The sequence below is a fragment of the Dermacentor variabilis genome, chromosome 2 (genome assembly GCF_050947875.1).
Source record: "Dermacentor variabilis isolate Ectoservices chromosome 2, ASM5094787v1, whole genome shotgun sequence".
NCBI lineage: Eukaryota > Metazoa > Arthropoda > Arachnida > Ixodida > Ixodidae > Dermacentor > Dermacentor variabilis.
The window spans coordinates 46,416,474-46,441,190 of NC_134569.1; the positions used below are offsets into that span (position 1 = coordinate 46,416,474).

Here is a 24,717-nt window from a genome sequence, read left to right on the forward strand (position 1 = left end):
CAGTGTAGGCACTACTGGCAACCATCCTGTGCCTTCCCAGAGTACCTGCCTGTCTCTGTCTGTATAGAGTGCAGGCTAGTTTACACCTAAAAACATGAGCCCAATTAGAATAGAAAAATACCATTTTAAGCTTCTTGGTGCCATAGAGTAGTGTTGCAAAATTTTATTGCTTTCTTTTGCCAAGTGAAACAAATATGGTAAAAAAATAATAAACCTAAGAACGTTCAGCTTCGTTGACATAAACAAATGACCAATGTCTACTGTACATGGCAACATACCACAATACTTTCAACAAAAGTGCGAGTACAAATGTGTCCAGTTTGACATATGAGCTTCTAAGGACAACAAGGTTTACTTAAAATATGGTTTCGTTTCATGACACCAGTAAGCACTGCCATACTATCATTAATATGCAAGGCAAGATGCAAAGGAGAGAATGCAAAAAGACACTTTCACTACTCTTTTAGCTATGTTAGTAAAAGAAAACAACCTGCAAATAAGTAGTATAATTGGCCTACAAACATCCTTTCTGAATTAAAATTGTTCACTTAGAACTCCTAAGTCTGAGAGTCTGTGATCTGTACTATATAAGGCACCACTGCAAGGTCACACCACGTCCCTGACCTGTAGTTAGTCTCCGGCTGCAAATCTGCGAGCAGAATCTGGGTGCCCTCAGTAGTGTGCGTCACAGGCGTCGATGTCATTGGGCTTGGTGCCTGCGCCTGACTGTGCACTGGTAATCCTTCACAGACTTCGACCAGATAGTGGGTGATGTCAGCACCATGGCATGCAGACGCAGACCAGGACACTTCAAGGCTGGTGGGACCCCTGACACAAGTCAGAGGCCCGACAGGTCCAGGGACACCAGCAGGCGTGCTGCACTCTATCGGGTCAGAGAAGGTGCTCGAACCAGCGCTGCTGCAAGCCTGTGAACAACCACAAGACAACAGAGCTATTGTACGGAGAGACAAGCGACTGTTTTACTATAAACAGTAAGTAGGTAGATTGATTGATCGATCGATCGATCGATTGTCCCAAAGTAACACCTGGACTATGAGAGAGGCCGCAATGAAGAACCTCTATCACAGCTGGGCATCAAACCCATAATCAAGCCCCCTTTATATCCTCCTTTAAACGTGGCCTATTGCAGCAATGTACAAATCTCCAGCGACACTGCAGTGTGTGACCATCCTGCCAGAACTCAAGATGCCCATTTATCAGGTTTAGCTATGTCCACGGTCATTTATAGACATTTCAGTCTCGGAGCGATCAATGGCTACCTTAGTTGACCTACTTTGCCTAGTTGCCTGCTTTTAACCTTAATTAACACCAAAGGTCATGGGCTTGAGTGCCTTAACTCTCTTAATTGTACCTTAATTAACTTCGCCTTAAGTACCACCAAAGGTCGTAGGTTCAACTCCCACCAATGGTCGCGGGTTTGACGATCAATGGTGGCACCATCAATTTCGGTGCCATTAAATTTTTGTCCCACCAAAGGTCGTCCCACCAAAGGTTGTGGGTTTGACTCCCACCAATATATGTGGGTCCCACCAATGGTCGTGGGTGGCACCATCAATTTTGGGGCCACTGAATTTTGGTGCCATAGTGGCGGACGGTCAATTTTTCGATGACGCCAGACAACTGATTCTTTTAACCATGGGGCACTTAAGGCTTTTGCCTTAACAAGCATAAATTGTAGTGTCGGTGATGACCACACTTTTTAATCCCAGCATGAAACAAAGCCTCAAGAAAGCTAGGTGCTGCGACCACTCTTGCCTGTATCCTCTTCCACGCTTGGGCAAGTTGCAGTCTTGCTAATGCAAATATAAGCAAGTCACCTAGCCCTAACACTCCCTGGTTGTAATACCCTACAGAGACCTAGAATAATTTTTTCCAACACTATTTCTTCAACATACGCGGAAACCTTGATGCATGAGCATCTCTGCACTATGCGCAGTCTAAATGCATCCATTGCTGCCGAGATTCAAATCCAGCCGAGTTTCAATAGAAATGAAAGTTAGACGAGTTGGTAATGAAGCATTGTTGAACTGCAGCACGCACAAAGGCAGAAGGACACAGGCAGTGTTCAGCACTTGTGAACTCCGTCTGTGTCATTCCATCTTTCGTGTGCACCGCAGTTCAACAATGAACCCAAATGAGTCATCACGACACAGGAGTGGGAACAACTTACCATGACGTGGAAGCAGTAAGTGGAGGCTGGCTCAAGGCTGCGTGCTTCGTAGTGGGTGTTGCGTCCGGCATACACCTGCACGTAGGCAGCATCCTCTTCTCCGCCAGCACGACGACACTCAAGCTGGTACTCCGAGACTGGAGCTCCGTGGCAGACCGCTTCATCCCATGAGACTGCAGCGCAGGTTGCACCTTTCACCTGGACAGCCAGGTTGGCTGGTGGGTCCGGGGCACCCGCACCACTCTGTGCCTGCAGTGGCTCCGACCAAGGCCCCGCCTTGGCAAACGAGAAATTGAAAGGGAAGGTCAGATAATCATGCCACAGTGATACAAGAGAGAACTGCATTGCATACGTGTTTATTGACAATATTCGATACATCAAATGTCAATATTATTGGCACAGTTTTACACATCACAAAAATATGAAGTGCGAAATAGTGAGCTGCTGTGCACATGCATAATGTCAAGAACAATATTTTCTTTTACCTTCAACAACACAAAGTAATATTATAAGGTTTAGTGCACTTCATATTCCAGTAATCCCTCCTGTCTTCAGGTGATGCAAGAACAATTGACTTTATCCTTCTCCTGCCCTGATGCATTGACTTTATCCTTCTCCTGCCCTGATGCATCCACTTCCTGGGGTGGGCCCTTTAATTTAAATTAACATTTCAACAACAATGCACAAGAGCTGCACAATGGGATATGAGTAGTGCTGCAGTATAGGGCTCTGGAGTAATGCTGACCACCTGGGATACTTTAACGTGCACCCAAAGTATGGGACAAGAATGTTCTTGCATTGCGACCGTATTGAAAATTCAGCTGCGGTGTCCAGGAATTGAATCTGCGATCTCGTGCTCAAGAGCAGGACATTAAAGCCAAATTTTAACAACACTAGCCTTGCCATGCAGTGCCAACTTTAGGCAAAATGTAGCTTTACTCTTGATTCCTATTCCTGGGGAAAAAAAACAATGCCCCCAAAGAATAACATGCAGAAGAAAAAGGTACGCAACTGAAGAAAAATTTCTTCCAATCTTGAAATCAAACATGGCCCCACAACATTTCTGTGGCACTGTATACTAACATGCTCTCTTTTGGCAGCTAAGGACGACATAATCTGCAAGTGGAAGTGTAGGAACACTGATTCACCAAAAGAGTCCTGCAAGAATCTCCAATATTAATTCATGATTGTGAAAGTCGTAGTTACAGTTGAGCGACAAGTATCAATTTCACAAACCTAAATCTATCTCCACCTTGCAGATCTCCTTCCCTGAAGGATGGTAAGAGTGAGGCAGATTGATAAGTGTTCACCTTTACATGCAGCGCGAAACTGACAAGGAGGGTGCGGTGACCATAAGAATGTTTTTGCGCTCTGCCAGTACATGAACATGCCACGCTGATGCCACTTACCCCAACAGAGTTGACCGCCCGCACACGGAACAGATAGGTGCAGCCTGGCAAGAGGCCTGCCACCGTGCAATCCATGTCAGGGCCTCGGTAAGCCACTCGTGACTGGCTGTCATTTTCCTCTGACACCTGGAGCTCGTATGCCGTCACAGCGGCACCCCCCGTTGACGATGCTGCTCCTGCATTTGTGCACAACCAAACAGACGTTTACTGAGCCTCTCATGCTAGATTTTTTTTTTTTTTGCTTTTAATACTAATCAATAGTAAATAAAACAGCATGTCAAGTATGGGACTGTTCGTGCTCTAAAAGATTAAGAGGATTAAAAAACCTGGGATGCAAGGCTGCAGCTTCAATAGTTACTACATCTGACCCACAGTTCGTGAATACCAAAATGTATCTTTGAAGTGAAAGTTAGTTACTGTGATGATGTGGATAGTGGTGTGTGGCGGTCGCAAGACCAGCTTAGAATGACGATTGTTTTGTGGCAACAACAAGAAGAGAATTGTTGATGGTGATTGCGGAGGAAGACCACGTGCCACCAACAATGAAGCGGCGCAGAGCGCGCAGAGCATGAGAAGGAGTGGAAGTCTTGAACGGCAGCTTGCAGAACGGCGGTTTAAGGCTTGATGACTGGCGACCAGGTGTCCTGCTACTGTGTTCACCTGCTTCCACATAACAACGACGACGTAGAGTAGGACGTGGCCCTCGCAAGCAACACAGCAGCTGTCTTCAAGTGTCAGACGACGCAGCGACGCACTACACAACGACAACCGTCACGGTCACCGCAACGATGATGCACACCATCGAGTCGTGATGCAAGAGTGCTAGGCACATCCTTATAGAGAAGGACAAATGACTTCCGAATTCTAGTCCGCATGTATGTAAATCGTCTGTATCATGTTAGCGTGTCTGTATAAAATCTGTGTGGCATGTAAGAAGCTACCGTAAGCTGTGTCGTTATTAAAAGGATCCTGGGCCCAACGGAAACAGCAAGTTGTTTCCATCACGGTTACCCAGTAAACGACCAGGGTGAAAGTAGTCCTTGTATGTGAAGAAATTATGTAAAATACCTTTGCTTTTCCATCATAGTGATAACCAAGTCCCATCTATGTAGCCTTTCAAAGTATATTTTTGTATTTGGTCCATGCTGCTGCAGTAAAAGTTTGCAAAGTTTGCCATATTCAGTCTTTGGCTCTTTTAGACCGCAATGTAGTCACTCTTTACCCCGAAACTGTTAACTTGGCCCTAGCAGATGCTGTCAAAATCCATAACATCACAGTGAGCTGGTGCAGGAACTGCATGGAGGTGTCGCCACCCATCTTGCGTTTTTTTTTTTTTTTTCTCCAGCTTACTAACAGTCTTCTCGCGGTAAGAGTGGTGTCTTTGGCATTGTGGAAGGGTAATATACTGATATAGAAGAAATCATTGTTCTCTTTAGTGTGCCTTTAACATGCACCCAATGCAGAGTGCGAGGGCGTTTCTGCATTTTGCCCCACCACTGAAATGCAGCTCCCATGACTAGAATTTGATCCCGCGACCTTGTGCATAACAGCGCAACGCCAAAGCCATTAAGCAACCACGGCGGGTCATCTGATAAACAGAGGCTAGTCTGGCATAAGTATGCCATTATGTAAGTAAAATGCAAACGGTACGCTTACCCCAACGCAGATGCGCTGAAATGGCTTTGGGTTTCCCATGAAGCCGGGGAGGGTCACATATTCCAGGGCAGAGAGCTGCCGTTACGACAGTAGACACCTCCGAAAACTGAAACAAAAAGTAAAGGTTGCTTTTTAGACATGTACAGCAACAAATAAATACTGTGCCTACACTTCTAAAACATTGTCACACTCTGTTGTCCTTACATAACTTCTGCAAGTTGCACAAATCGTCCCGCAACATGTCCCACAACAATAGTCTGGTCATTTTCATTCCAAAAAACAGTGTGGCTTAAACAGTCACAGCACCAGATTTCCCAAATGCAGTTTTAAGACAGCGTGAGATGAGACAGAGGAATAGGATTTTGCTACATTACCACATTGCATAAGTAGCACCACTCCACACGCATGGTGCTCTGAACGCAGTATACAGTAAACATCCGATTTTTAGGACTCTCTAGGGACCGCAAAATGTACGAAAAGTTGGGCAGCCAAAAACATGAATGCATGCCTTTAACTGCCCTCAAGGGCTCAAATCGCCACAGCCCCGTGCGAATGGCTTTAGAGGCTTGCCAGTGCAATTGCATCTCGGTGCTTGTAGTACGACAGGAGATTACTAGTGCACACGAACATAATTAAGGAACATATTTTATGAGCTGCATCAGTGGCCCTTTTGCAGTCTTGGCATTCTTTGCCGCAATATATTGCATATGCTTGACTGCTATATAGCGGCGAAGCTGATTTTTGAAAACCGGCATTATGAAACACTTTAGGCGTCTCGGTGCTCGAACTGTGATAGGCAGGTGCGCGTGTGCATAAATAAGCAACACATTTTATGTCCCGTGACGATGACCCCTTTGGGCTGTTGGTATGCTTGACCGCCTAACATTATTGTATTATGGCAAAGTTGACTTTCGATAACTAGCAACGGCAAGGATGGCAATTGCAGAGTCGGTGCCAAGGCAGAGCCAGCGCCATTGCTGACAGCAGCAAATCCTTGAATTGAAAAACACGGCACCGAACAGCAGAATCGAAGCTTGATAGCGATCGTCGAAGCAGCTAGGCCTAACGACAACACAAAAGAACTATGGTTGCCAGAGGATAGGCGTGCGAGAGTGCTGGTCCGAAGCTATGAGATAATCAAAATGGCAGCAGCGGTGGCTTCAACTAATACTGTTTTGGACTTGAGATCACAGCAAAATGTCTGAAAAATCGGATGGCAAAGGGTATCAGCGTCCAAAATTTGAAATGTCCTCATACAATGGGTCTATGGCGTAGGTAATGGTGCCGCGAAGGCGTCTTAATTGTTATGTCCGAAAAAATCGGGCGCCCGAAATATTGGTCGTTGACTGTACTTCATGAATTGCCAGGTATCGTCTAAAGCATAAAAAGAAGCATGTTTTATTTCATAATTTGCTTTCACCTTTTCAATTAAGCAACAAAATGGTGTATGCACACTCTGTATTATAAGTTAAAAGCTCTCTGGTTCTTTTAAAGTATGGACCGGTGTTACAGTACAGTATAGAACAGACAACACTAGCATATTGAAAAAAATCACTCGCACTTACATCACTGGTACCTCCACAACTGGTGCAGTTCACTCTGAGCCTGTATGACGAGCCAGGTTCCAAGCCAGAACATGTGGCTTCCCTCTCTGAACCAGTATAGACTGCATCAAATCCTGCACAAACAAGAGAGAGTGGTTGAGCCAACAAGAGGCAATCGTGGCTCCAGATGAGAAGAGAAGCTTCTGTTTGCTTATGTGGTTAAAAAGAATAGTCAAGTATAATTAAAACAGTGCATGGCTGAATTCAGGCAGATCACACAGTGCTTTAATAAAACTTTGGCTACAGCAAGGTATTTGCTATTGATCTACCACTGTTGGCCAAAAACACACAGACCAAAATTAAATTTCAGGACTGCCGTAGCAAAATTTAAGCATTTGATTTATATTAGACATTCAGTTGAACATTTCTGAGCAAACTAATGCGTTTTCCAAGGTTTTTTTTTTCAGGGCAAGGGAGCTTACAACGTACCTTTTCCTGAATCCATTTGCAAGCAATACTGAGTAACAGGTGCACCACCGTCGTCCTTTGGTGCATCTGGAACACAAAAATAATGTTTCCAACTAGGGCCAGATAAACACCTAGCAAGCACACAAAATGCATTTGAGGTTCCAATATCCTGGAAATGGGATAGGACTACCCGTGCCACACGGGCACAGAAAATAGCATTCAGCAGTCAAGGCCTTACGTTCCAGAATGACATATTTTTCGGCGGAGCTGACATGCATACAAATTTAATGACATATGACCCGACGATGTCGATAACAGCGTCTTCTGAAGTGAGCAATTTCAGGGTAATAATAATACGATAAACGTGCATTTACAAGTTTAATCTGCCTTCAAGGCCAGCGAAACGTAGGAATAAGCATACTATGGTGCTGCTAGCTTTAGCTTGTCGCTGCTTTCTACAACGTTGCAACGGATGAAGCACAATGACAATGAAATCGCCCTTGTATGCTTGCTGCCAAAATTGCATGACTCCGCTTGCAAACACATCTCTTGTAAAAAGATTCCTTATATAAAACTTGATGGATTTGTTTATGTGTGCCATATCGCTTAAACACCTGAAATATCTGTTTCCAGCTAAATAGGATGTTTCAAATAATTTAAGTGAACCGCACTACTAAGCAAGCTATAGCGTCGAAAATATGCATTTCTCAGTCGAACGAGTTTTGGCGCCTGCCTTCGGTGGCAAATGGCATTAAGGCAAATGCCATTTGATTTGCCCATGTGGCACCAAGCAAATGCCATTCAATTATAAGGCATTAGGAAGTTAACGCCACTTCCTGTGCCCGTCTGGCATGGGTACAAATGTAGTACAGCCCAGCCCACTGGTGTGCCGCCTTTACTCACTTGGCAGCCTCAATCAAATCTCAGTACTTATGCATCTTGCAGGAAACAAAACTTGTTACAGACCCTCATAGTCACATTTAATGAGATTCCACAGCCCTAAATGCACCTTGTAGAAAGCAAAGCTGCAGCATCCGTCAAGGTTTAAGAAACTTGTGAAAATTGCACCAGTTCCGTTGCAGCATTTGGGTGTCTTTCCACTTGTACACAGCCTGAGAGTAAACTATGGGGCATTAATTTGACCTTGAAGGAAATTGACAGCCTGCAAGGAATGTGCTGCATCTTAATTCAGAGCCTTCCAATAAAAAAATTAATTTTTATTTATTTATAAATACTACAATTCCTGGTCGGGATTTTAGTGGGATGGGAAATGAGTGATACATGATCTGATACAATAATATTGGCAGACAAGAGAGAGAGAAAAAAAAATTAAAGAAATGGCTAATATGCCTTCAAACATTGTTACAGAGTGCAATACACCATTCTTCGATAATAAAGCAAACTGTCGTGCAAGCACAGGAAGCCCTCGGGAGGAGGTTTTCTCACCCCAAGCTGCCAAGAAGTGATTGCTATGGACACGCCCCTTTGCACTGGGGCGTGATGGCCTTCCTGGTCTGTCAGCCAGTGTTTGCAAGCTGCCAACACGGCTCGGCCCACTTGAGCCTTCCTCATTGTGGGCAACCAGCTGTGGAGAGAAGGAAAAAGAAAGAGGGGCATAATCTTTTAAAATCATCTCGCAACATTTGATTTACTGCACCACTTGGACAAAATAGATATCTGGTTGCTTGTTTTATAAATGGCCAAGGCAAATGACTACAGCCACTTGTCCTTGTTTCTTGCATCATCACGTGTAGAAAAACAAGACAGTAAACCTAAGGATGCTGCAGCAGTTAGCTGCCAATGCCACATTCTTATGAATGTCTAGTTAAACTAATTCTGAATTCAACTAAACTGAATGAAAAAAATTCAGAAATGCTTGTTCAAGACTGGTGTGCAAGTGACGACAACACACCAACGTACGCAGGAGAGAGTAATGATCAATAGCTGAGTGAAGTAGCTTAACCTCAAGCTGATGGCAACTGCATGTTAACAGAAATTTCAATTTCTTGAAGCTAATATGAGAAAAAGTCGTATGCCTCAAATTCACGACATATGGGATGCAGGGCTATGCACTAAATGCCACACGTTGAAAAAGTGGCCCTGGTTTTTTTTCCCCCAGTTTATTTCAAACTGCATGTGCAATGTTTAGACAGTCATGCATACAGACAGTGGGTAGATTTTTGCTTCCAGCGTGCCCTCAACAATTTCAGCCCTCCTGTCCAGTCATTATGGCAAAAAATATAGCTTGAAAACTCACCCGAAACCTGTACTCAGTCTTGCGGACAAGACGCGTACAGGTGAACTTGGTGTCAGACCCATTGTAAACTGGCAAGAAGCCATGTTGCTGCAGTATGAAGAAAGGAAACTGTGTCACAAATAATTCAGCAGAATCCGCTACACTTTTGGCACTCAATTTGGTATTCACATAATTCAAGTATTCATAATTGTATAGAAACTTCTACCACTTGCACAGCGCTAACTTGAAAATTATTAGGGCTAGCAGAGTAAAAGAAGCGAATTGCGGACAATATACATGGTGTCTTTTTTCTAGGCAAAACAATGTTTCTTTTTTTTTAATTGCCTGTGGCAGATAGCAGAATTTGCCTGCTTCATGAAGTACTACGCTTGGAAGGGTGCATAATACAAGCATGATAAATTGCAATTCACAAACTAATTAGCAAAGATAGCTTTTATTTTTCACTGTAGAGCACATGCTGCAACAGTGGAATGGAAGCAAGACAGTAAGGACACCATAGCAGAGGTCCCAGGACTGGCACCAGTTTCGATTCCAGTATAATGCAGCAATTCCTTTCGTTAAATTCCATTGCTTTCTTATCACCCACCATTCACGGCCTGCCGTTCCCAAAGATAACGTGGGCGAAGCATTGCCCAGCCCACTGACAAAGTGCGACAAGGAATGGCATTTGAATCGAATCACTACATTATCCCTGCCCAGATGTTTGTTTCTGGATGGCATAACAAAATAAGCCAATATACAGTTTTGTCCCACAGTGCACAAGGGAGGCATTTTTTGGGAAAATGATAACTACAATGCCAACTTACACTTCACAGCATATTATAGGGACATATCTCGCAGTTTCTTCAGTAGAATGGGAATTGCAGTAGAATGTGAAGTGCACAGCTGGTGTGCACAGCTGACTCACCGATCCCTCCTGCTCTATCGAGAGGGTGTAAGAGTCGTCACAGGGCCGGGTGTTCCACTCGAGTGTTGCTGTAGAGCAAGTCACCTGAACCACCTTTGGTGGCTCCGGGGCAGGCGGGGCAGCCCCACTTGTCGTGAAGCGGCTCACACCACTCCATGGGCTAGGGACCAACAACAAACACTCCTCGTTAATCATTACAGGGGAAAATTGGAAGAGAGTGTGTCGGGCAAAGAAGTGCTGTAGAATAGAATACAGAACTGGCTGATTTTATATGTGCATCTGGCTACAAAAGCATATGGGACGCAGGTGCCATGACAAATGTGAATTGGTTGGTTGGTTAGTTGGGGTTTAATGGCACAAAGGCTACTCAGGCCATGCTGTGCCAGACAAAAGACAATAAAAAAAGCAACGTTAAAGCAAGTAAACCTGCGTTACATTAGAGTTGGTGTAAATAACCAGTTGTCTCTAAAAGTCAAACAAGTTAGGAAATGGCACTAGCGGGTCATCTGCCAGCAATAGGGCAGGGTGTATAGGCATGTGTAAATTATACAGGATGTGTAAAAGCTTCTATCTGTGTTTAAATGTGTGGACATGTCATAAGGATGCGTATCCCTGTAAGAGGTTCATGGTATTTTTTGCAAGTTGTTGGGTTTTCTTTTCGAAGGAGAAAATTGTGTGTCGGATGTGTGTGTCCAATCCAAAGCCGACACAGGATCACCTCATAACTGTTGCTGGTGAGTGCATGACTTCCATTCGCCAATTACAGGTTTAGTAAGATGCAGCTTGTTCAAATGCGAATTGTTACTCTGTTATGTTTAATGGAATACTGTGTGGGTCACAAAAGCTACTACAGATTACAACTTTGGTTTGAAGACCAAATTTTCATGATAATTCAGCATTTCTGCATATCCTGTGTCCCACGTGTCAACGGTGGGACCCCAAGTTGGTTAGAGAACCCAAAACATAAACTCCTTTCAGTTTCCTTTTTTGCACTTTTTCTGTGTTCTTTTGGAGCAAGTCCGATACCATCCCCATAACTTTGGGTCCCCTATTTCTAAAATTCCCTAATGCTAACTCAATGTCAGCTGTTAATTCAGTGTAATCCGGCAAACTTCTCATTTCATGAGCTTCTCATGCTTTTAATTCATCTTCGTGAGAATGATAGGAGTCACACGCAGTCCTATGCTGCCCAAGGAAGACTTAAAAAGTCTGGAAAACATGAAGAAATATGATTCCACATGTTCACTTTCTGCAAACACTACACAAACCTCAAGATGAATGAACACTGTTTTTCAGACATGTAGCATGTTGCTCAGCATAAAGTAACAGGTTGCAAGCAACAGGAATGAAGACGTTTAGCCAAAACAAGGATGACTACCCTCATTGCAGCACCTCACTCCCCATCACAATTCCATATAGTCACAAAGCAACCAGCATCCTTCAAACAAAGCTGCCCTACAAACTTCCACTTGGAAATGAAGAATTATGGCCCTTTTGCTCACCCTTTGCCAACCTTCTGGCTACAAGCAAGCTTAAGAGGAAGCTTTAGCTCGGGCCCAACTCCAACTCTGACTATTCAAATACATGTAAAATGCAAAAGCATTTTTCTTAACCCCAGGACTGATTTTAATAAAATTTGTTGCATTTGAGTGAGAAAGTTAAATTCTAGTGGCTGTTGGAAGCGGAATTTCAATTTAGAGCCTGAATTTCGTTAAAAAATTTTTTTTAATTCGAAAGTTAGAAAAAAATAGAAGCACGAAGTTTGCAAATAGCTCTGCATCAAGAGCATATATCACAGTTCTGTAAACAGCATCCACTAGATCATTGAAAACGGACAAATTTGGTATGTCATTTTATATCTTACGTGAATTTTTTACGTTGTGTACAAGGGTTCTGCAAAAGCCATATTTCTATATTACTACATTTTTTTTAGATTCATGTGTAACATATCGATTTTGTCCGCTTTAGATGTACTATTAGTCAATTCACATAATTGTGATATTTTTCACTGCTGAGTTACAGAGTTGTAAACTTGAGTTTCGTTTTCTGAAAATTTTATATTTTTGCCACTTTTTAATAAAAAATTGACAACCTAAATAAAAAAATCCAAACCAACAGTCATCAGATTTTAATATTTTCTTTTAAATGCAACAAATCTCACCAAACTTGGTGCAGTGGTTGCAGAGAAAAAACATTCTCCTTTGACATGTACTTAGATAGGAGCACCCAAGCTAACGCTTCCTTTTACACTCTTCATCTAAGTGGGCAACAAGACAGTGCTGTCTTTTGACTCAAAGAGAGATTGCCCTTCAACACATCCTCAGCAATTCAAATAATCAGGATCTGCTTAAGAAATACCCCAACTATGGTGCTTTGAAGTGGACACGAAAAAATCTCGTTATCAAGTTCTAGCTCACATATTAGAAGTGTTACTGAAGTGCCATGGCTACTTCAGTCAAGAGGCAGCACTGCTCCCGAAAGCGAGCAGCCTCTACACCGGAAAACAGAGTGTCGAATGCATAAACACACTCTGGAATAATGGGGCAGGCGGGTAGAAGGGCTAAATCTTTCTCCCCCACACCACAGGCAAGTCCGTGATCACTGAAGAACTAGCTTTGAGCAATGGCACTTGCCTGGTCCCCACTGTATTGGTTGCTGCCAAACGGAAGCTGTAGAAAGTTGAGGCAGCGAGCTTGGACACCTTGAACTGCTTCTGCAGCCCCGTGAACACAGGCACAAACTGGCCATCGCTACCCTGGAAGTGCAACAGAGCAGGTATCAGCCATTTCACAGGAGTACGCATCCCTACACGATCACGTGACAACCATGCTGCTTGATGCATTTATGCGTCGCTAATGTAGCAATTCAGTGCCAGGAATTTAGACGGGAAGAAAGTGCGCACAGTCCATGCTGCGCATTACTGTCTTTTAAAACAGTGTCTACCAGTACAAACTAGACCTTAACCGAAACAGTCATTCTAGTACTGTTTCAGTGCCTAACAGTTCTGAACAATGTGACGAGACAAGTGTTTCAAGATTAAAGCCTTCTTTTCAATCGTGGTTTCGTGTGTACTGAGCACCAAAATATTGTACCAGTACACATTTCCATTCACTACAATGAACTGTACTGATCAGTGCCCACTAACACTATCACATCTCAACTGTGGGTTTAAAAACAAAAGTGTTTTAAACAAACTAGCTAATCTGACGAATTGGATCAGTGGCAGAGATGGCCCTTTGGGAAACATTCGTGTTTAGAATCCACTTGCTCTACCTAGTCTCAGCCTGGGAGCCACAGGACAGAAGCGTGCATGACCACCTGAGATGACACCATATATTCTAGCAATTAAGCACGCAATTCCTCCTTTGCAGCATTGGTATTTCCTAATTACACTTATGTGCTAAAACCGGCACAACTAATTCTGTGCCTATGTCACTAAGCTTTCAAGGCATCCTCCAATTAAATAGCACAGACATACACACATGCATGCACGCACACACACACACAAAAAGAAACCCTAGATATTGAAAGAAAAAAGGGGGAGGTAGGATAGCTGTCAATATAGGAGGCAGGGTTCACTCACGCAAAATTTGTTAATCTGAAGCCAAGTTATCTAGAGCGCTAAAGCATTTAGAAAATGTGTTGTATGCAGTTCAGGCACGCACAGTTGACTACAGCACTTACAATAACAAAAAGCAACGTTGGACTTGTCTATGCTTACCTGGTCATACTCAAGCATGTAGCAGGTGATCTTGGAACCATTGTCGGAGGGAGCCTGCGAGTCCAACATCGGCACAAATTATACACAAGTCGTAACACAAGCGAACAAGAAAACTAGGTGAATTGGACAAATTATTTCATATCCATACTCAAACACGAGATGATTATCAGGCGTTGCTGGGAAAAGAAATTCTATGAACAGAATCATACATGCGAGGGTACATTCTTGAAACGAACAATGACTTGCAGTGCAAAAAGAAAGGCGTTCTGCCTACTCAAGTTTAGGTTTTTTCCTGCAGCTGTGTCTCTAACATAGTAATAATTTATAGCGCATAAACAGGGTGTCTACCAAATTGACATTTCCAAATTCCCCGAGTTTTCCAGGTTTTCCCTGAGCACCTTTGCGAAATTCCCTGAATGAGCCAGAACTTTGTTTTATGTCAAGACAGGCTGACACCATGTTGCCCCATGCTGTCACTCTAGTAGGCATGTTGAAACAAAAAAAAAATGACTCAATCCAGTTTGAATAGCAAGGAGTAATATCTCCTTACTATTTTATTTAAAAAGAAAACAGAAAGAAGGTGTTAGGAAAGTGCACAGCAAAAAAACAACGGTAGGGCCCATTCCAAACTGAGTCGAACATATTCAAATATGAATGAAAAAGAGATGCGTACATAAGTAAATATTTTTGAATATGAGCTATTTCTATCCACTGATAGCAAGCTCATTGGTATGAGGCCTAAACTTTGTCACCAACTAAGATTCTCTCTCAACAGCTGGGAAGTCAACCTCAACTGTCCTGACACACTCTCAGCCCGTACACAACATCTCTGTTGGGTTTCACTGCTTTAAAGAGTTTATTTTGGTTTGGATGAGGGACGCCTCCACCTCCGCGTCAACCAACACTGTTTTCTGAGCTCAAGCTCCTTCAAAGAGGCGGCGGCACGCTTCTTTTCCCATTAATTCCTCAGTGCGTCGGTCCTTTCTGTTCTCATCTTCCTTCTGCCACGCATTCACCCCATGGATCATTTGAAGCATCCTCTTGGTCAGTTCAGTCAACGTACGATTTTTCGGACTCCCTAGGGGCCACGAAAACATCCGAAAAATCGGGCAGCCCGAAAAAGATGAATGCATGTCTTTAACTGCCCTTAAGGGCTAAAAATGCCACAGGCCCATCCAAAAAAGCTCTTAAGGCCTGCCAGTACACTTATTAGGCATATCGGTGCTTATACTGTGACAGAAGACGGAGGTGCAGAAGTGTATAATTAAGGAATACGTACTGTATCCCGTGACAAATGCCCCTTCCCATGCTTGTTTTGCTTCACCGCGTAACACTGCTGTACGGAGGCGAAGCTAACTTTCGGAGACTGGCATTACGCAACGCGCTGTGCTCAGCAAGCTTCGTAGCCAAACGCGAGGACTACAAAGGCGGAGTCGGTGCCATTGCCGTCAGCGGCGAATTCTTTCAACGAAAAAGACGGCAACGCACGTCAAGAAGCTTAATAGCGAACGTAGAAGTAGCTAGGCTTAACATTGCCGCGGTGGTGGCTACGGCTGCGAGCGGATCTGCGTGCGTGAGTGCTGGTTTGAGACGGCGAGAATCAAAATGGCAGCGGTGGTGGCTTTGATTAATGCCATTTTAGACTTGCATTCAGGGCAATATACACTGACTATTAGGAGTATGTGGTGGTGCCGCAAAGCCGTGCGAATGATTGGGCATGTCCGAAAAATCGGGCGTCTGGAAAATCAGTCGTTAACTGATCTGGCAATAGCTCACGCCGATGACATGGTGTCAATGACGATTCATTGCGATTCCTCTGTTACTGGAGCCAGCATTAACACAACTTTCATTCCCTTTCAATAAAGTTACAGCTAATTTTCCCTGACTTGTCCTTGAGTATTTCCATACTATTCAAATTCCCTGAGAATTCCCGGTTTTCCCGGTTGGTAGACATCGTGATAATGCAACATACAAAATATCAGTTAAGGCAAGCCCGCATAGCATCAAAAGCACACTTAACTGTATCTGCAGGTGTGACATAATAGGGAAAGGAATGGAACTTACATTCCATTTTAGCACTAGTGTATTTTTGGTTCGAGACACCAGTTTGGGCGGCTGGGGTGTGTCTGGTTCACAGCTGCTTGTCTTGAACTCAACACCTGCAGCACAGACCAAATCATGTGTGAAACATATACACATTTCAAAAATAAAGACCATGTTTATTTCACTATAATGGCTATTACAGATGTATAAACAAGCAAAAAAGCACACAACCTTATTGTAACCACGATGACATTCCAAGTTGTAGAGCCACCACAAATTTCAACAATAAAGTGCAATATTGTGCGCATGTAATGCATGTAAGGTGAGCATATTTCACAAATGCTTAGATTTAGAAGAAGGATTGTTCTGGCAATGAGGTACTCACTGGGCGAAGGGCTTCCTCGAATGTCATCCAAATGTGCTTGAATGCTGATAGAGAAAAAGAAAAGTCTAATTAAAACTACAAATTCTATGAGATTCTGGAATTCCATGCAAATAGAAGCTCAAAGTCAGTACTATTGGAAACTTATAGCAAGTTTGAAAATGTCAAACTAGCAAATAAAAGTCGTTAAAGATAATATTGCTTGCACACTGATATGCAAGTAGTAATTCTGAATAAGTGCTTAATTGAATAATTCGCAATAACAATACTAAGGTTGGTGCTGTACAAGCTGTGAGCACATAAGATTGCTATGCATTAAGCTTTCAATGAAGGCTCATTTTGCTCAGCTAAGCCAATGAAGCCAGTCAGCTAAGCCAATTAAGTTTATGCACCAACTGCATGAATACCGTTGACATGCGGAGTATAGAACTCACCACAGCAAGTATTCTGTCGCGGGCTTCAGATCTTCAAGCTTTTGTTCTAACGATTTGCCACTGAAAAATCAAGCATGAAAAAAGCATAAGCAATGCACTTCTCTAGTCATGAAACCTTCCACATGCAATTAACTGTTTTAGAGCACAAAGCCTGTGAAGTCCTGCAAGAACAGACTATAAAAGCAGTTCCTGCCAACAAACAAATCCGTCATATTAGTCCCCCCAGGAACTGTATACAGAGATGATTGGTCACTGAAGAGGTTTGATTGATTAAAGGGGTTTAGTGCCTTAAAGCATTGCAGGGGCTCATGGACACCATAGTGGATGGCTGCAGATTACTTTTGACCCCCTAGGATATTGCAGTGACCAAATCGGAGTAATTACTCAAATTTTGCTCCTATCAAAATGTGGATATAGGGGTCAGCAATTGAATATACCGCAACAGTAAAAAGGAAATGCTGACCATTTGAACAGCTTGGCAGGCCTGTCCAAGCCCTTCTCGGAAAGGAGAAGCTCGTAGGCTACACCATCCAGTGTGGCTCCCCCAGCTGTCTCGGGGGTGCTCCAAGATGCCACTGCTTGCCGCGCACTAAGCTGCGACACCGTCGGCACCCGCAGAGAGGACAGCTGTACCAGGGCATCTGGGCACCGTGGCAAAGCCACTTTGTTAACACCGCAAACATTTGCTAATTAGAATCTTCACATCATTGAATCCATTGTTATCAGTACACCATCATCAAGATGAATGGCAAATAAATAATGTCTATGTGCGCATCGGGCAAAGTCTGCATAGCATAGATTTTTAACAGTTTTGTGCTGGCAATATCACTGCTCCCTTTCAGTCTGTACACAATGTGTTTCACTTAAGCAGAGCAAAGCATTACCTGCTCATCCATTTCGGACAAGATTTGTTCGTCCATGCAAGACAAGTTTAGCTCATTTGCACTCATTAGCTTGCTGAAGGAAATGTGCCATCCTGTATAATGAACAAGAAGAATGGGAGTGAACTGAGGGGCCCGGTTTTTGTTAATCATATCATAAGAAGTCAACAAGCAAAGCTACCAAGGACAACATAGAGGAAATTACTTGTACGTGCTAATTGATTTAAAGAAATAATAAATTAATGCCAATGAAAGTGGATGAAACAAACAATTTGCCGCAGGTGGGGAACAATTCCACATCTTTGCATTACGTGTGTGATGCTCTAACCAAATGAGCTACCACGGCGCCGTTTTCCCATCCACTTTCGTGGGCATTAACATTTTACAGGAAAACCTTGTTAAACCGTACCCGCTTATATAGTAGCTTCATTTTAACCCTTTCAGGGTCGGTTTTATTATTGCAGATTCCAATTCTTCTGAGGGACCTATTTCGAAAAAAATTACCGTAATTTTTCTAGGGTGACCGTAAAGTGAGAAAAACATTTTTCATTGGTATTATATACTCTTTATTCGTGAATAACAACAATAAACAAAGGAAATAAACTTATAAGAATTAAAAATTTAATGCATTGTTATAGTTCAAGGCTTAGGATATGCACACACGACAATATTTCGCAAGTCTCAAATGCTCCTGCTCTTACACTTATATTTACGTCTATAGCCTAATCGAACTGCATAGGTGAGCGCACCCAAGAAAACTATGTGGTTGTGTGCCCTTCAAAAAAGCAAGACGTGTGACAAACATCTGCTAATCTTCATCTTATCGCCAATCAGAGGCAATCAGATATCGCGAGATATCCTAACATACTCGTTAGGCCTGCAGCAGAAAGGATGTTCCACATCCGCCGCCAAGGTTTGTGAGTGGTGGCACTGGCTGACACTCCGAATGTGTTAGTTCTAGTAGTAAAACATTAATGCCCAAGAAAGTTAATGGGAAAACGGCGCCGTGATAGCTTAATTGGTTAGAGCATTGCATGTGGGATCGTTCCCCACCTGTGGCAAGTTGTTTCTTCATCCACTTTCATTGCCATTAATTTATGATTTCTTTAATTCAGTTAACAAGTACAAGTAATTTCCTCTATGTTGTCCTTGGTATCCTTGTTTGTTGGCTTCTTATCATCCTGTATAATAGCCATTTTAAATAAGACGTCTCAATATTATTCATGGTTAAAAGAGCCCCAAAGCATCTATTATCTAGACCACAGTCTTTTGTAAACAAACAAGCTGTACCACTTCTTGTCAACAGCAGAGTGATGCGCAAGAAAGTTGCCAGCCATGCAACGTAGCCCGAAACTATAAAAGAAACTATTATGGCATTACAATTTAAATGTCAAGCCTTACCAATCCCATTCCTGCATATTATGTTGGCTATTTCACCCTCGCCCTGCCACCTGCCAGATTTCTAGTTAGCTAGTTGGTAAAGTAACTGCCCTGGAAAGACAGTGCTGTCAGATTGGATTCTTGTACAAGAATTAACCATCCTTCAATCGTGAAGTTTTCTTTTTCAAGCTTCATGTGGGCTTTGAGATTCAAACTTTCCCTTGCAAATTCAACTTTCCAAATTCAACAAATTCAAACTTTCCCTTGCCACAAATCTTGTTCATACATTGAAAATCTCCACATAGTTGATTTGGTTACTGTGTTATTCAAGTGAGCCATCATAATGCTAAGTCGCCACACGACTATTCTTGCCAGCGCAGCTGAATGTTTAATCGAGTGTAGTTCCCTGTCAGACATGGCCCCTATCAGTTGCATGCTTGTCCTGCAAGATGTTTATATCACAATAAAAATGGCTAACCTTGTTGTTCTGCTCCATGGCTAAGTCTGCCACAACCTGAGGGGCCTGGTGAACTGCGGCCTGGTACAGAGAGCAGGAACAAACACTAAAATTACAACCCACACAGACTCGAGCATAACAGTGTATACTTAATCTGTTTATTATATATTCAGAAGTTGCGCAAAGATGAAGTACCTATGGCAACAGCTCTCAACAGTAAACTTCCATTACAAACTTGTGCGAGCATAGCTAGCAATTTCTTACTTTGAAGGTAAAAATCCCAGAACAGGAAGAATTTTTCTTCAACTGTGAGGTTTTACAACACAAATTTGTATAAGTTTTTCTTGTAGCTTCGTACAATTTGGGTGGATGACAATTTTTTTTCTTGTAGCTTCGTACAATTTGGGTGGATGACAATTTTTCTCTTTCATGTGCTTTCCTCGTCCTTGTGGCCTGCCACAAAACTGATTTGCCTTGATTTTTTTTTTACCAATTCATGGAGAAACTCTTTTCGTTTGATTTGTCCACTAATTCTTCAAATGATTAACTGACTTTGTAACTTTCCAAAGCATGGCTATGCAAGACATTGCAGAGTATTTCAGATTAATTCTGATCACCTATTCATATGCACCAAAAACTGATTCCTGGCTGTTAACGGTCGCGTTTTGATAGGAGCACGATATACAAACCTCGGACCTTGTGCCCAGCAGCAATAGGTGCACTTACAATGCTTACACAGCGCATTTTCTTTGCACAATGAAGCCTCATACTCCACACTTACACAACCACCCACCACCACACAGTCAAGCTATGTACAGACTGTAGCTGGGCAAAAAGCATCATACAAATAAGGGAGCCGTAAAATGCCCAGAAAGAAAGCCTCCTCAAGAAGGGGTTTCTGCCTAAATGGATGCAAAACTGACTTACTTGATCTAGGAGACTCCGAGTGCGCACCCGAAGCAGAGGGAGGAGGGCGAGATTCTAGCTTCTTGCGTAGCTTGAAGAACTGCTTCTGCGATCGCTCATCCTTGTGGGGCTGTCCACTTGGATTTGCATGGCCTAGTACAGGAAACATAACAATTGGCGCAGAGCTCTTCCATTTCCGACAGACAAAAAAACTTTCCATTACATTTCGAATTAATTTTGCACACTTACGACTATCCTTGTTGAGCAGTGCAAGTACCTAATCTTTCAAACGTAGTAGCAATGTACTGCCTCTATGCCATGGACAACCTTATAAGAACATGAAAAAATGTTACAGCAGAGGTACTAACGTTACAAGCATGTTGCTACTGTACACGAACAGCACCAGATACCAGAACAAAAGCAATGCTCTTACATCAGACAACAGCTTTGAAAGAATGGATCACTGGATGAGAAATGCGAGGAATATAACGTATAAAAATAATCTGCTGATCCCACGGTATGTTGGCATCAGTGTTAATGCGAATCATTCAGCTGCACAATGCATGTGATTTAACATTTAGATGTTTTCGCTTTGTGTGTACTTCACTTGTGTATTGGCTGTCAGATTGGTGATGTTGACATTTATTTAGCAGCAGCACAACAATGTTTAAGCGATTGAACTTCTGCAGTACTCTATTGCTCAGAGGCCATCACAAGCAGACTAATGCATACGCTCTATGCAACTAGTTTAACGTGAATCTTCCCAACACTATCTATAGTTGAACGGCTAAAATCATTGGGAGAGAATAGAGAGAACAAGAAAACATGTGTAATGTGCCTCTGAACTAGACTTTACATGTGCTATGTACGAGAGAAACACTTGATTTCACTCTCAAACACCTGCTCCCAGCAGCCTTTGTGTGTGCAGCATGAAGTAGGCGATTGATGTTGTCCAGACTCTGGACATTGAGGAAAGAAGTCCGGGGAGCAAGCCAATAAATGCTTTGCCCTGAAACATGTTTGCTGTTTCATGTCACAAAGCAGCCTCCTGCCCGAGTAGAACAGCTTCCTGATGAAATAAACCTCTAGCTTGTGCAGCAATGAGACTAATGAATGGAGAAGCTTATGCAATGTTGAAGGTTAAGTGGAAATCAAATGGCCAACTAGAATGGCACGAACAATGACATAGTAAAAAACTAGTCATGAGAGCACACATACCGCAGAGTAGAGAACTGAAATGTGATTACCAAGGAGAGCATTAGCAGTACACGCTAACTCACAGCGAAAGAAAAGTGGAATGATGCAGTGGCATGGTGCTCTTTCCTTTGAACTCTTACGCTCATGTACATACTGCTGGTTCTTTCTTAGTAATATGGTCCTTGGTCACTGCTTTGTGCTTTAGCCACCTCCTCCTCATTAGCTTTCATTCTTAGAGAACATAACACATGTAGTGTGCTGTGCAATAGCAATGTGGTACCGCTGCTTCATGGGTTCTCTCTTCTGTCTGGACTGGCTACAATTACGACAGTGCAACACATTAGCAAAGGCTCAGGACAGCACAACTGACCCTGTGGCGAGTGTGGGCTGAGTTGGGACTGCATGGCAGCAGGTGAGTGAAACTGGCCCACAAAAGGCGGCGCAGTAGAAGGGGAAGCCTGTGCAGTTGGACCAGCAGCAGCCGTGGCCGGGTACGGGTAGAAGGCGGGCTGGGCCGCACCAGGCGCTGCTCCCGTCTGCAAAGGGACACCATTGTTGCACCTCTTCAGAAAAAACATAACGAGTAAAACAAACATCTCGTAGGGGTGTGAAAGAACACCTGCACACAAAAGGAAATACTACACACGGCGAGGCACCTGGAGAGTTATTCTCTGCCCTACATGAAGTCATTTCGTAAGTAACAACGAATCCCGGCAACATCACACAAAAACTCCACAGCTGAACACTGACAACTGCTTCTTGAAATGCAAGCCCCATGCACAATACCACAGCAAGGCTAGACATATAGGAGTGCTAGCACCACAGAGATGCAAATCTGTTTGCTATGTGCACCGATCAGAGCAGTAGACAAGCATTGTGCACTCATTGTGTGGTACATTATGTACATAATGTGACGTATAGTATAAACATTTGTTGCCTTGAATAATGAATGTGTACTTCATTGTCGAAGCCAAGTATGAGTAGTATAGAGCTTTCACTAGGTTTGAGCCTATCATCATTTACAAAAATAATCTAATATTAAGGTGAGGACATCTTCGGACTCCAATATTCGTAACGTGGGTAGATGGAGGCACCACAGAGCGGCGAGTGAGAGAAATGCTTCAAAGATCATCAGCACAATGGCTTCGTGGAATCAGCCACGTTTTCCCCGTCTGTTGACAATGTTCCAGTGCTATCTTTTCTGTTCACCATGAAACAAAAATTTAAAAGCGAAAAGATGTGTGGAATACCTCTGTGCACAAATTGAGCCGCCAAGGTCAAGATAAGCCATCATTTGTTTTCGATGGACTTAGAAAGGAATGTCGTAGAAAGGAAGGCTTGGCGAATGTATGCAGATAGGGAAGCCAGTGATGGAGGACCTGCTGCGGTGGCTTAGAGGCTATGGTGCTGTGCTGCTAAGCATGAGGTCGCAGTGGCTGCATTTCTATGGGGGGCAAAATGCAAAAACATCCGTGTCCCATGAGTTGGGGGCACATTAAAGATCCAGTGTTGGTCAAAATTAGTCTGGAGTCCGCCACTATGGCACGCCTCAATCAAATCATGGTTTTGGCACGTAAAATCTCAACTCAATTCCACTGATGGAGGTTTGTAGCGCTGACATTTTGGCAAAATACTTCTTAGAAGGAGTCGAATCAGCGAGCAAAATGCTCATTACTGATCGTTTTTCCTGAAAAAACAAAGAAACAAAAACCGTCCTGTGTTTTTACCACTTTGCAGCCACTGTGTTAAAGAGATGTGCAATACGGCATGAAATGTCACCCTATTGACTTCTTGTCTATGCTCTATGATGTAAAGAGGTAGGCAGACTTATGGTACTGCAACAGTTTATTATTTACAGACCTGTGGTACAACTGTGCATGGTTTTCAAGCACCAAGAAGCGATAACGAACAATGCAATAATTTTGAGTGCTGGTCAATTGTTTTCACAAGCCACAGCAAATTGCTGAGCACTGTACATTCGCGAGACTGTTTTGAGCTATATTTGCCCTTAATGCGACAGACTGCAGCAGCTGCCGCTGGACTTACGTTTTTTTCATGCCAGTTGTTGCGTGATGGTTTTTGATGGTTCTCTGGAGGCAGGACACGAGACTCATTATGCTTAAAAAATTATGCATTACCATGCTTTTTCTGATGAAAGTAAGGAATAATTTAATGATGCATGGACATCTAGGTGCAAATGCCTGCTCGAAGATGGTGTGAAAAAGACTGCTGTGTTTCTGCAGTGCCTAATTATAAGACTTCCTCGTCTCTGATTAGGTAGCACATTTCTCTTTCACACATTTTGAGGTGACTCACAATTGTCTCCCAGAAACACCTGCTTTGCAAAAGGTGTCTACAACAAGGATGTGAAGTCAACAATTTGAAAATCTGTATGGCAGCCAAAAGGAATGATTACACATGCCCACCTATAGGTTGTGTTCATTGCGAATAGAGCTCAAGGTTTAAATAGTGGAACAGATGCGCATGTTCCTGTACAGTTGATTTTTCTGGGGGGGGGTGGGGCAACCAGCTTTCCAATCTCTCTCTCTCTCTCTCTGTGTGTGTGTGTGTGTGCGTGTGTGTGTGTGTGTGCACGTGCGTGTGTGTGTGCGTGTGCGCATGTGCGCGTGTGTGTGTTTTCAGTGACGTACTAATTGCATTAAATTTTTTCCGACTGGCAAGGAAGCCTCACGAAATATGAAAAATACCATGTGACTGTGCTCCTACCGCATTATAAAGCAGCACCCTCAAATAAGCTGACTGAAAGCAACTGCATGGCCTGTTGCAAACCTGAAGAGACAGTGCATCACCTTGATAATGGTACAAAAGGAGCACCAACAGCAGGTTTCGCAGCTTCGCAGCTATTCCTTCCTCTCATTTCTAT

At 43.1% G+C, this 24,717-nt stretch overlaps 1 protein-coding gene across 4 annotated transcripts in view; it reads right to left on the reverse strand.

The window, feature by feature from the left end:
* The window catches only part of LOC142571769 (fibronectin type-III domain-containing protein 3A-like), a 92,843-nt gene that overhangs the window by 19,518 nt on the left and 48,608 nt on the right, over nucleotides 1-24,717 (reverse strand). For 3 of the 4 annotated variants that reach the window (XM_075680359.1, XM_075680358.1, XM_075680357.1), the window contains exons 6-23: nucleotides 22,204-22,369; nucleotides 20,658-20,789; nucleotides 19,752-19,811; nucleotides 17,476-17,674; nucleotides 17,013-17,072; nucleotides 16,582-16,625; nucleotides 16,218-16,312; nucleotides 14,154-14,207; nucleotides 13,066-13,187; nucleotides 10,433-10,592; nucleotides 9,526-9,612; nucleotides 8,715-8,853; nucleotides 7,290-7,355; nucleotides 6,822-6,934; nucleotides 5,257-5,362; nucleotides 3,601-3,776; nucleotides 2,192-2,467; nucleotides 625-926 (exon numbers count right to left, since the gene is read on the reverse strand). In XM_075680359.1, the coding sequence (XP_075536474.1) occupies nucleotides 625-926; nucleotides 2,192-2,467; nucleotides 3,601-3,776; nucleotides 5,257-5,362; nucleotides 6,822-6,934; nucleotides 7,290-7,355; nucleotides 8,715-8,853; nucleotides 9,526-9,612; nucleotides 10,433-10,592; nucleotides 13,066-13,187; nucleotides 14,154-14,207; nucleotides 16,218-16,312; nucleotides 16,582-16,625; nucleotides 17,013-17,072; nucleotides 17,476-17,674; nucleotides 19,752-19,811; nucleotides 20,658-20,789; nucleotides 22,204-22,369 (2,357 nt within the window). The remainder of the gene's footprint in view (nucleotides 1-624; nucleotides 927-2,191; nucleotides 2,468-3,600; nucleotides 3,777-5,256; nucleotides 5,363-6,821; nucleotides 6,935-7,289; nucleotides 7,356-8,714; nucleotides 8,854-9,525; nucleotides 9,613-10,432; nucleotides 10,593-13,065; nucleotides 13,188-14,153; nucleotides 14,208-16,217; nucleotides 16,313-16,581; nucleotides 16,626-17,012; nucleotides 17,073-17,475; nucleotides 17,675-19,751; nucleotides 19,812-20,657; nucleotides 20,790-22,203; nucleotides 22,370-24,717) is intronic. The other variant, XM_075680356.1, reaches the window with a different exon arrangement.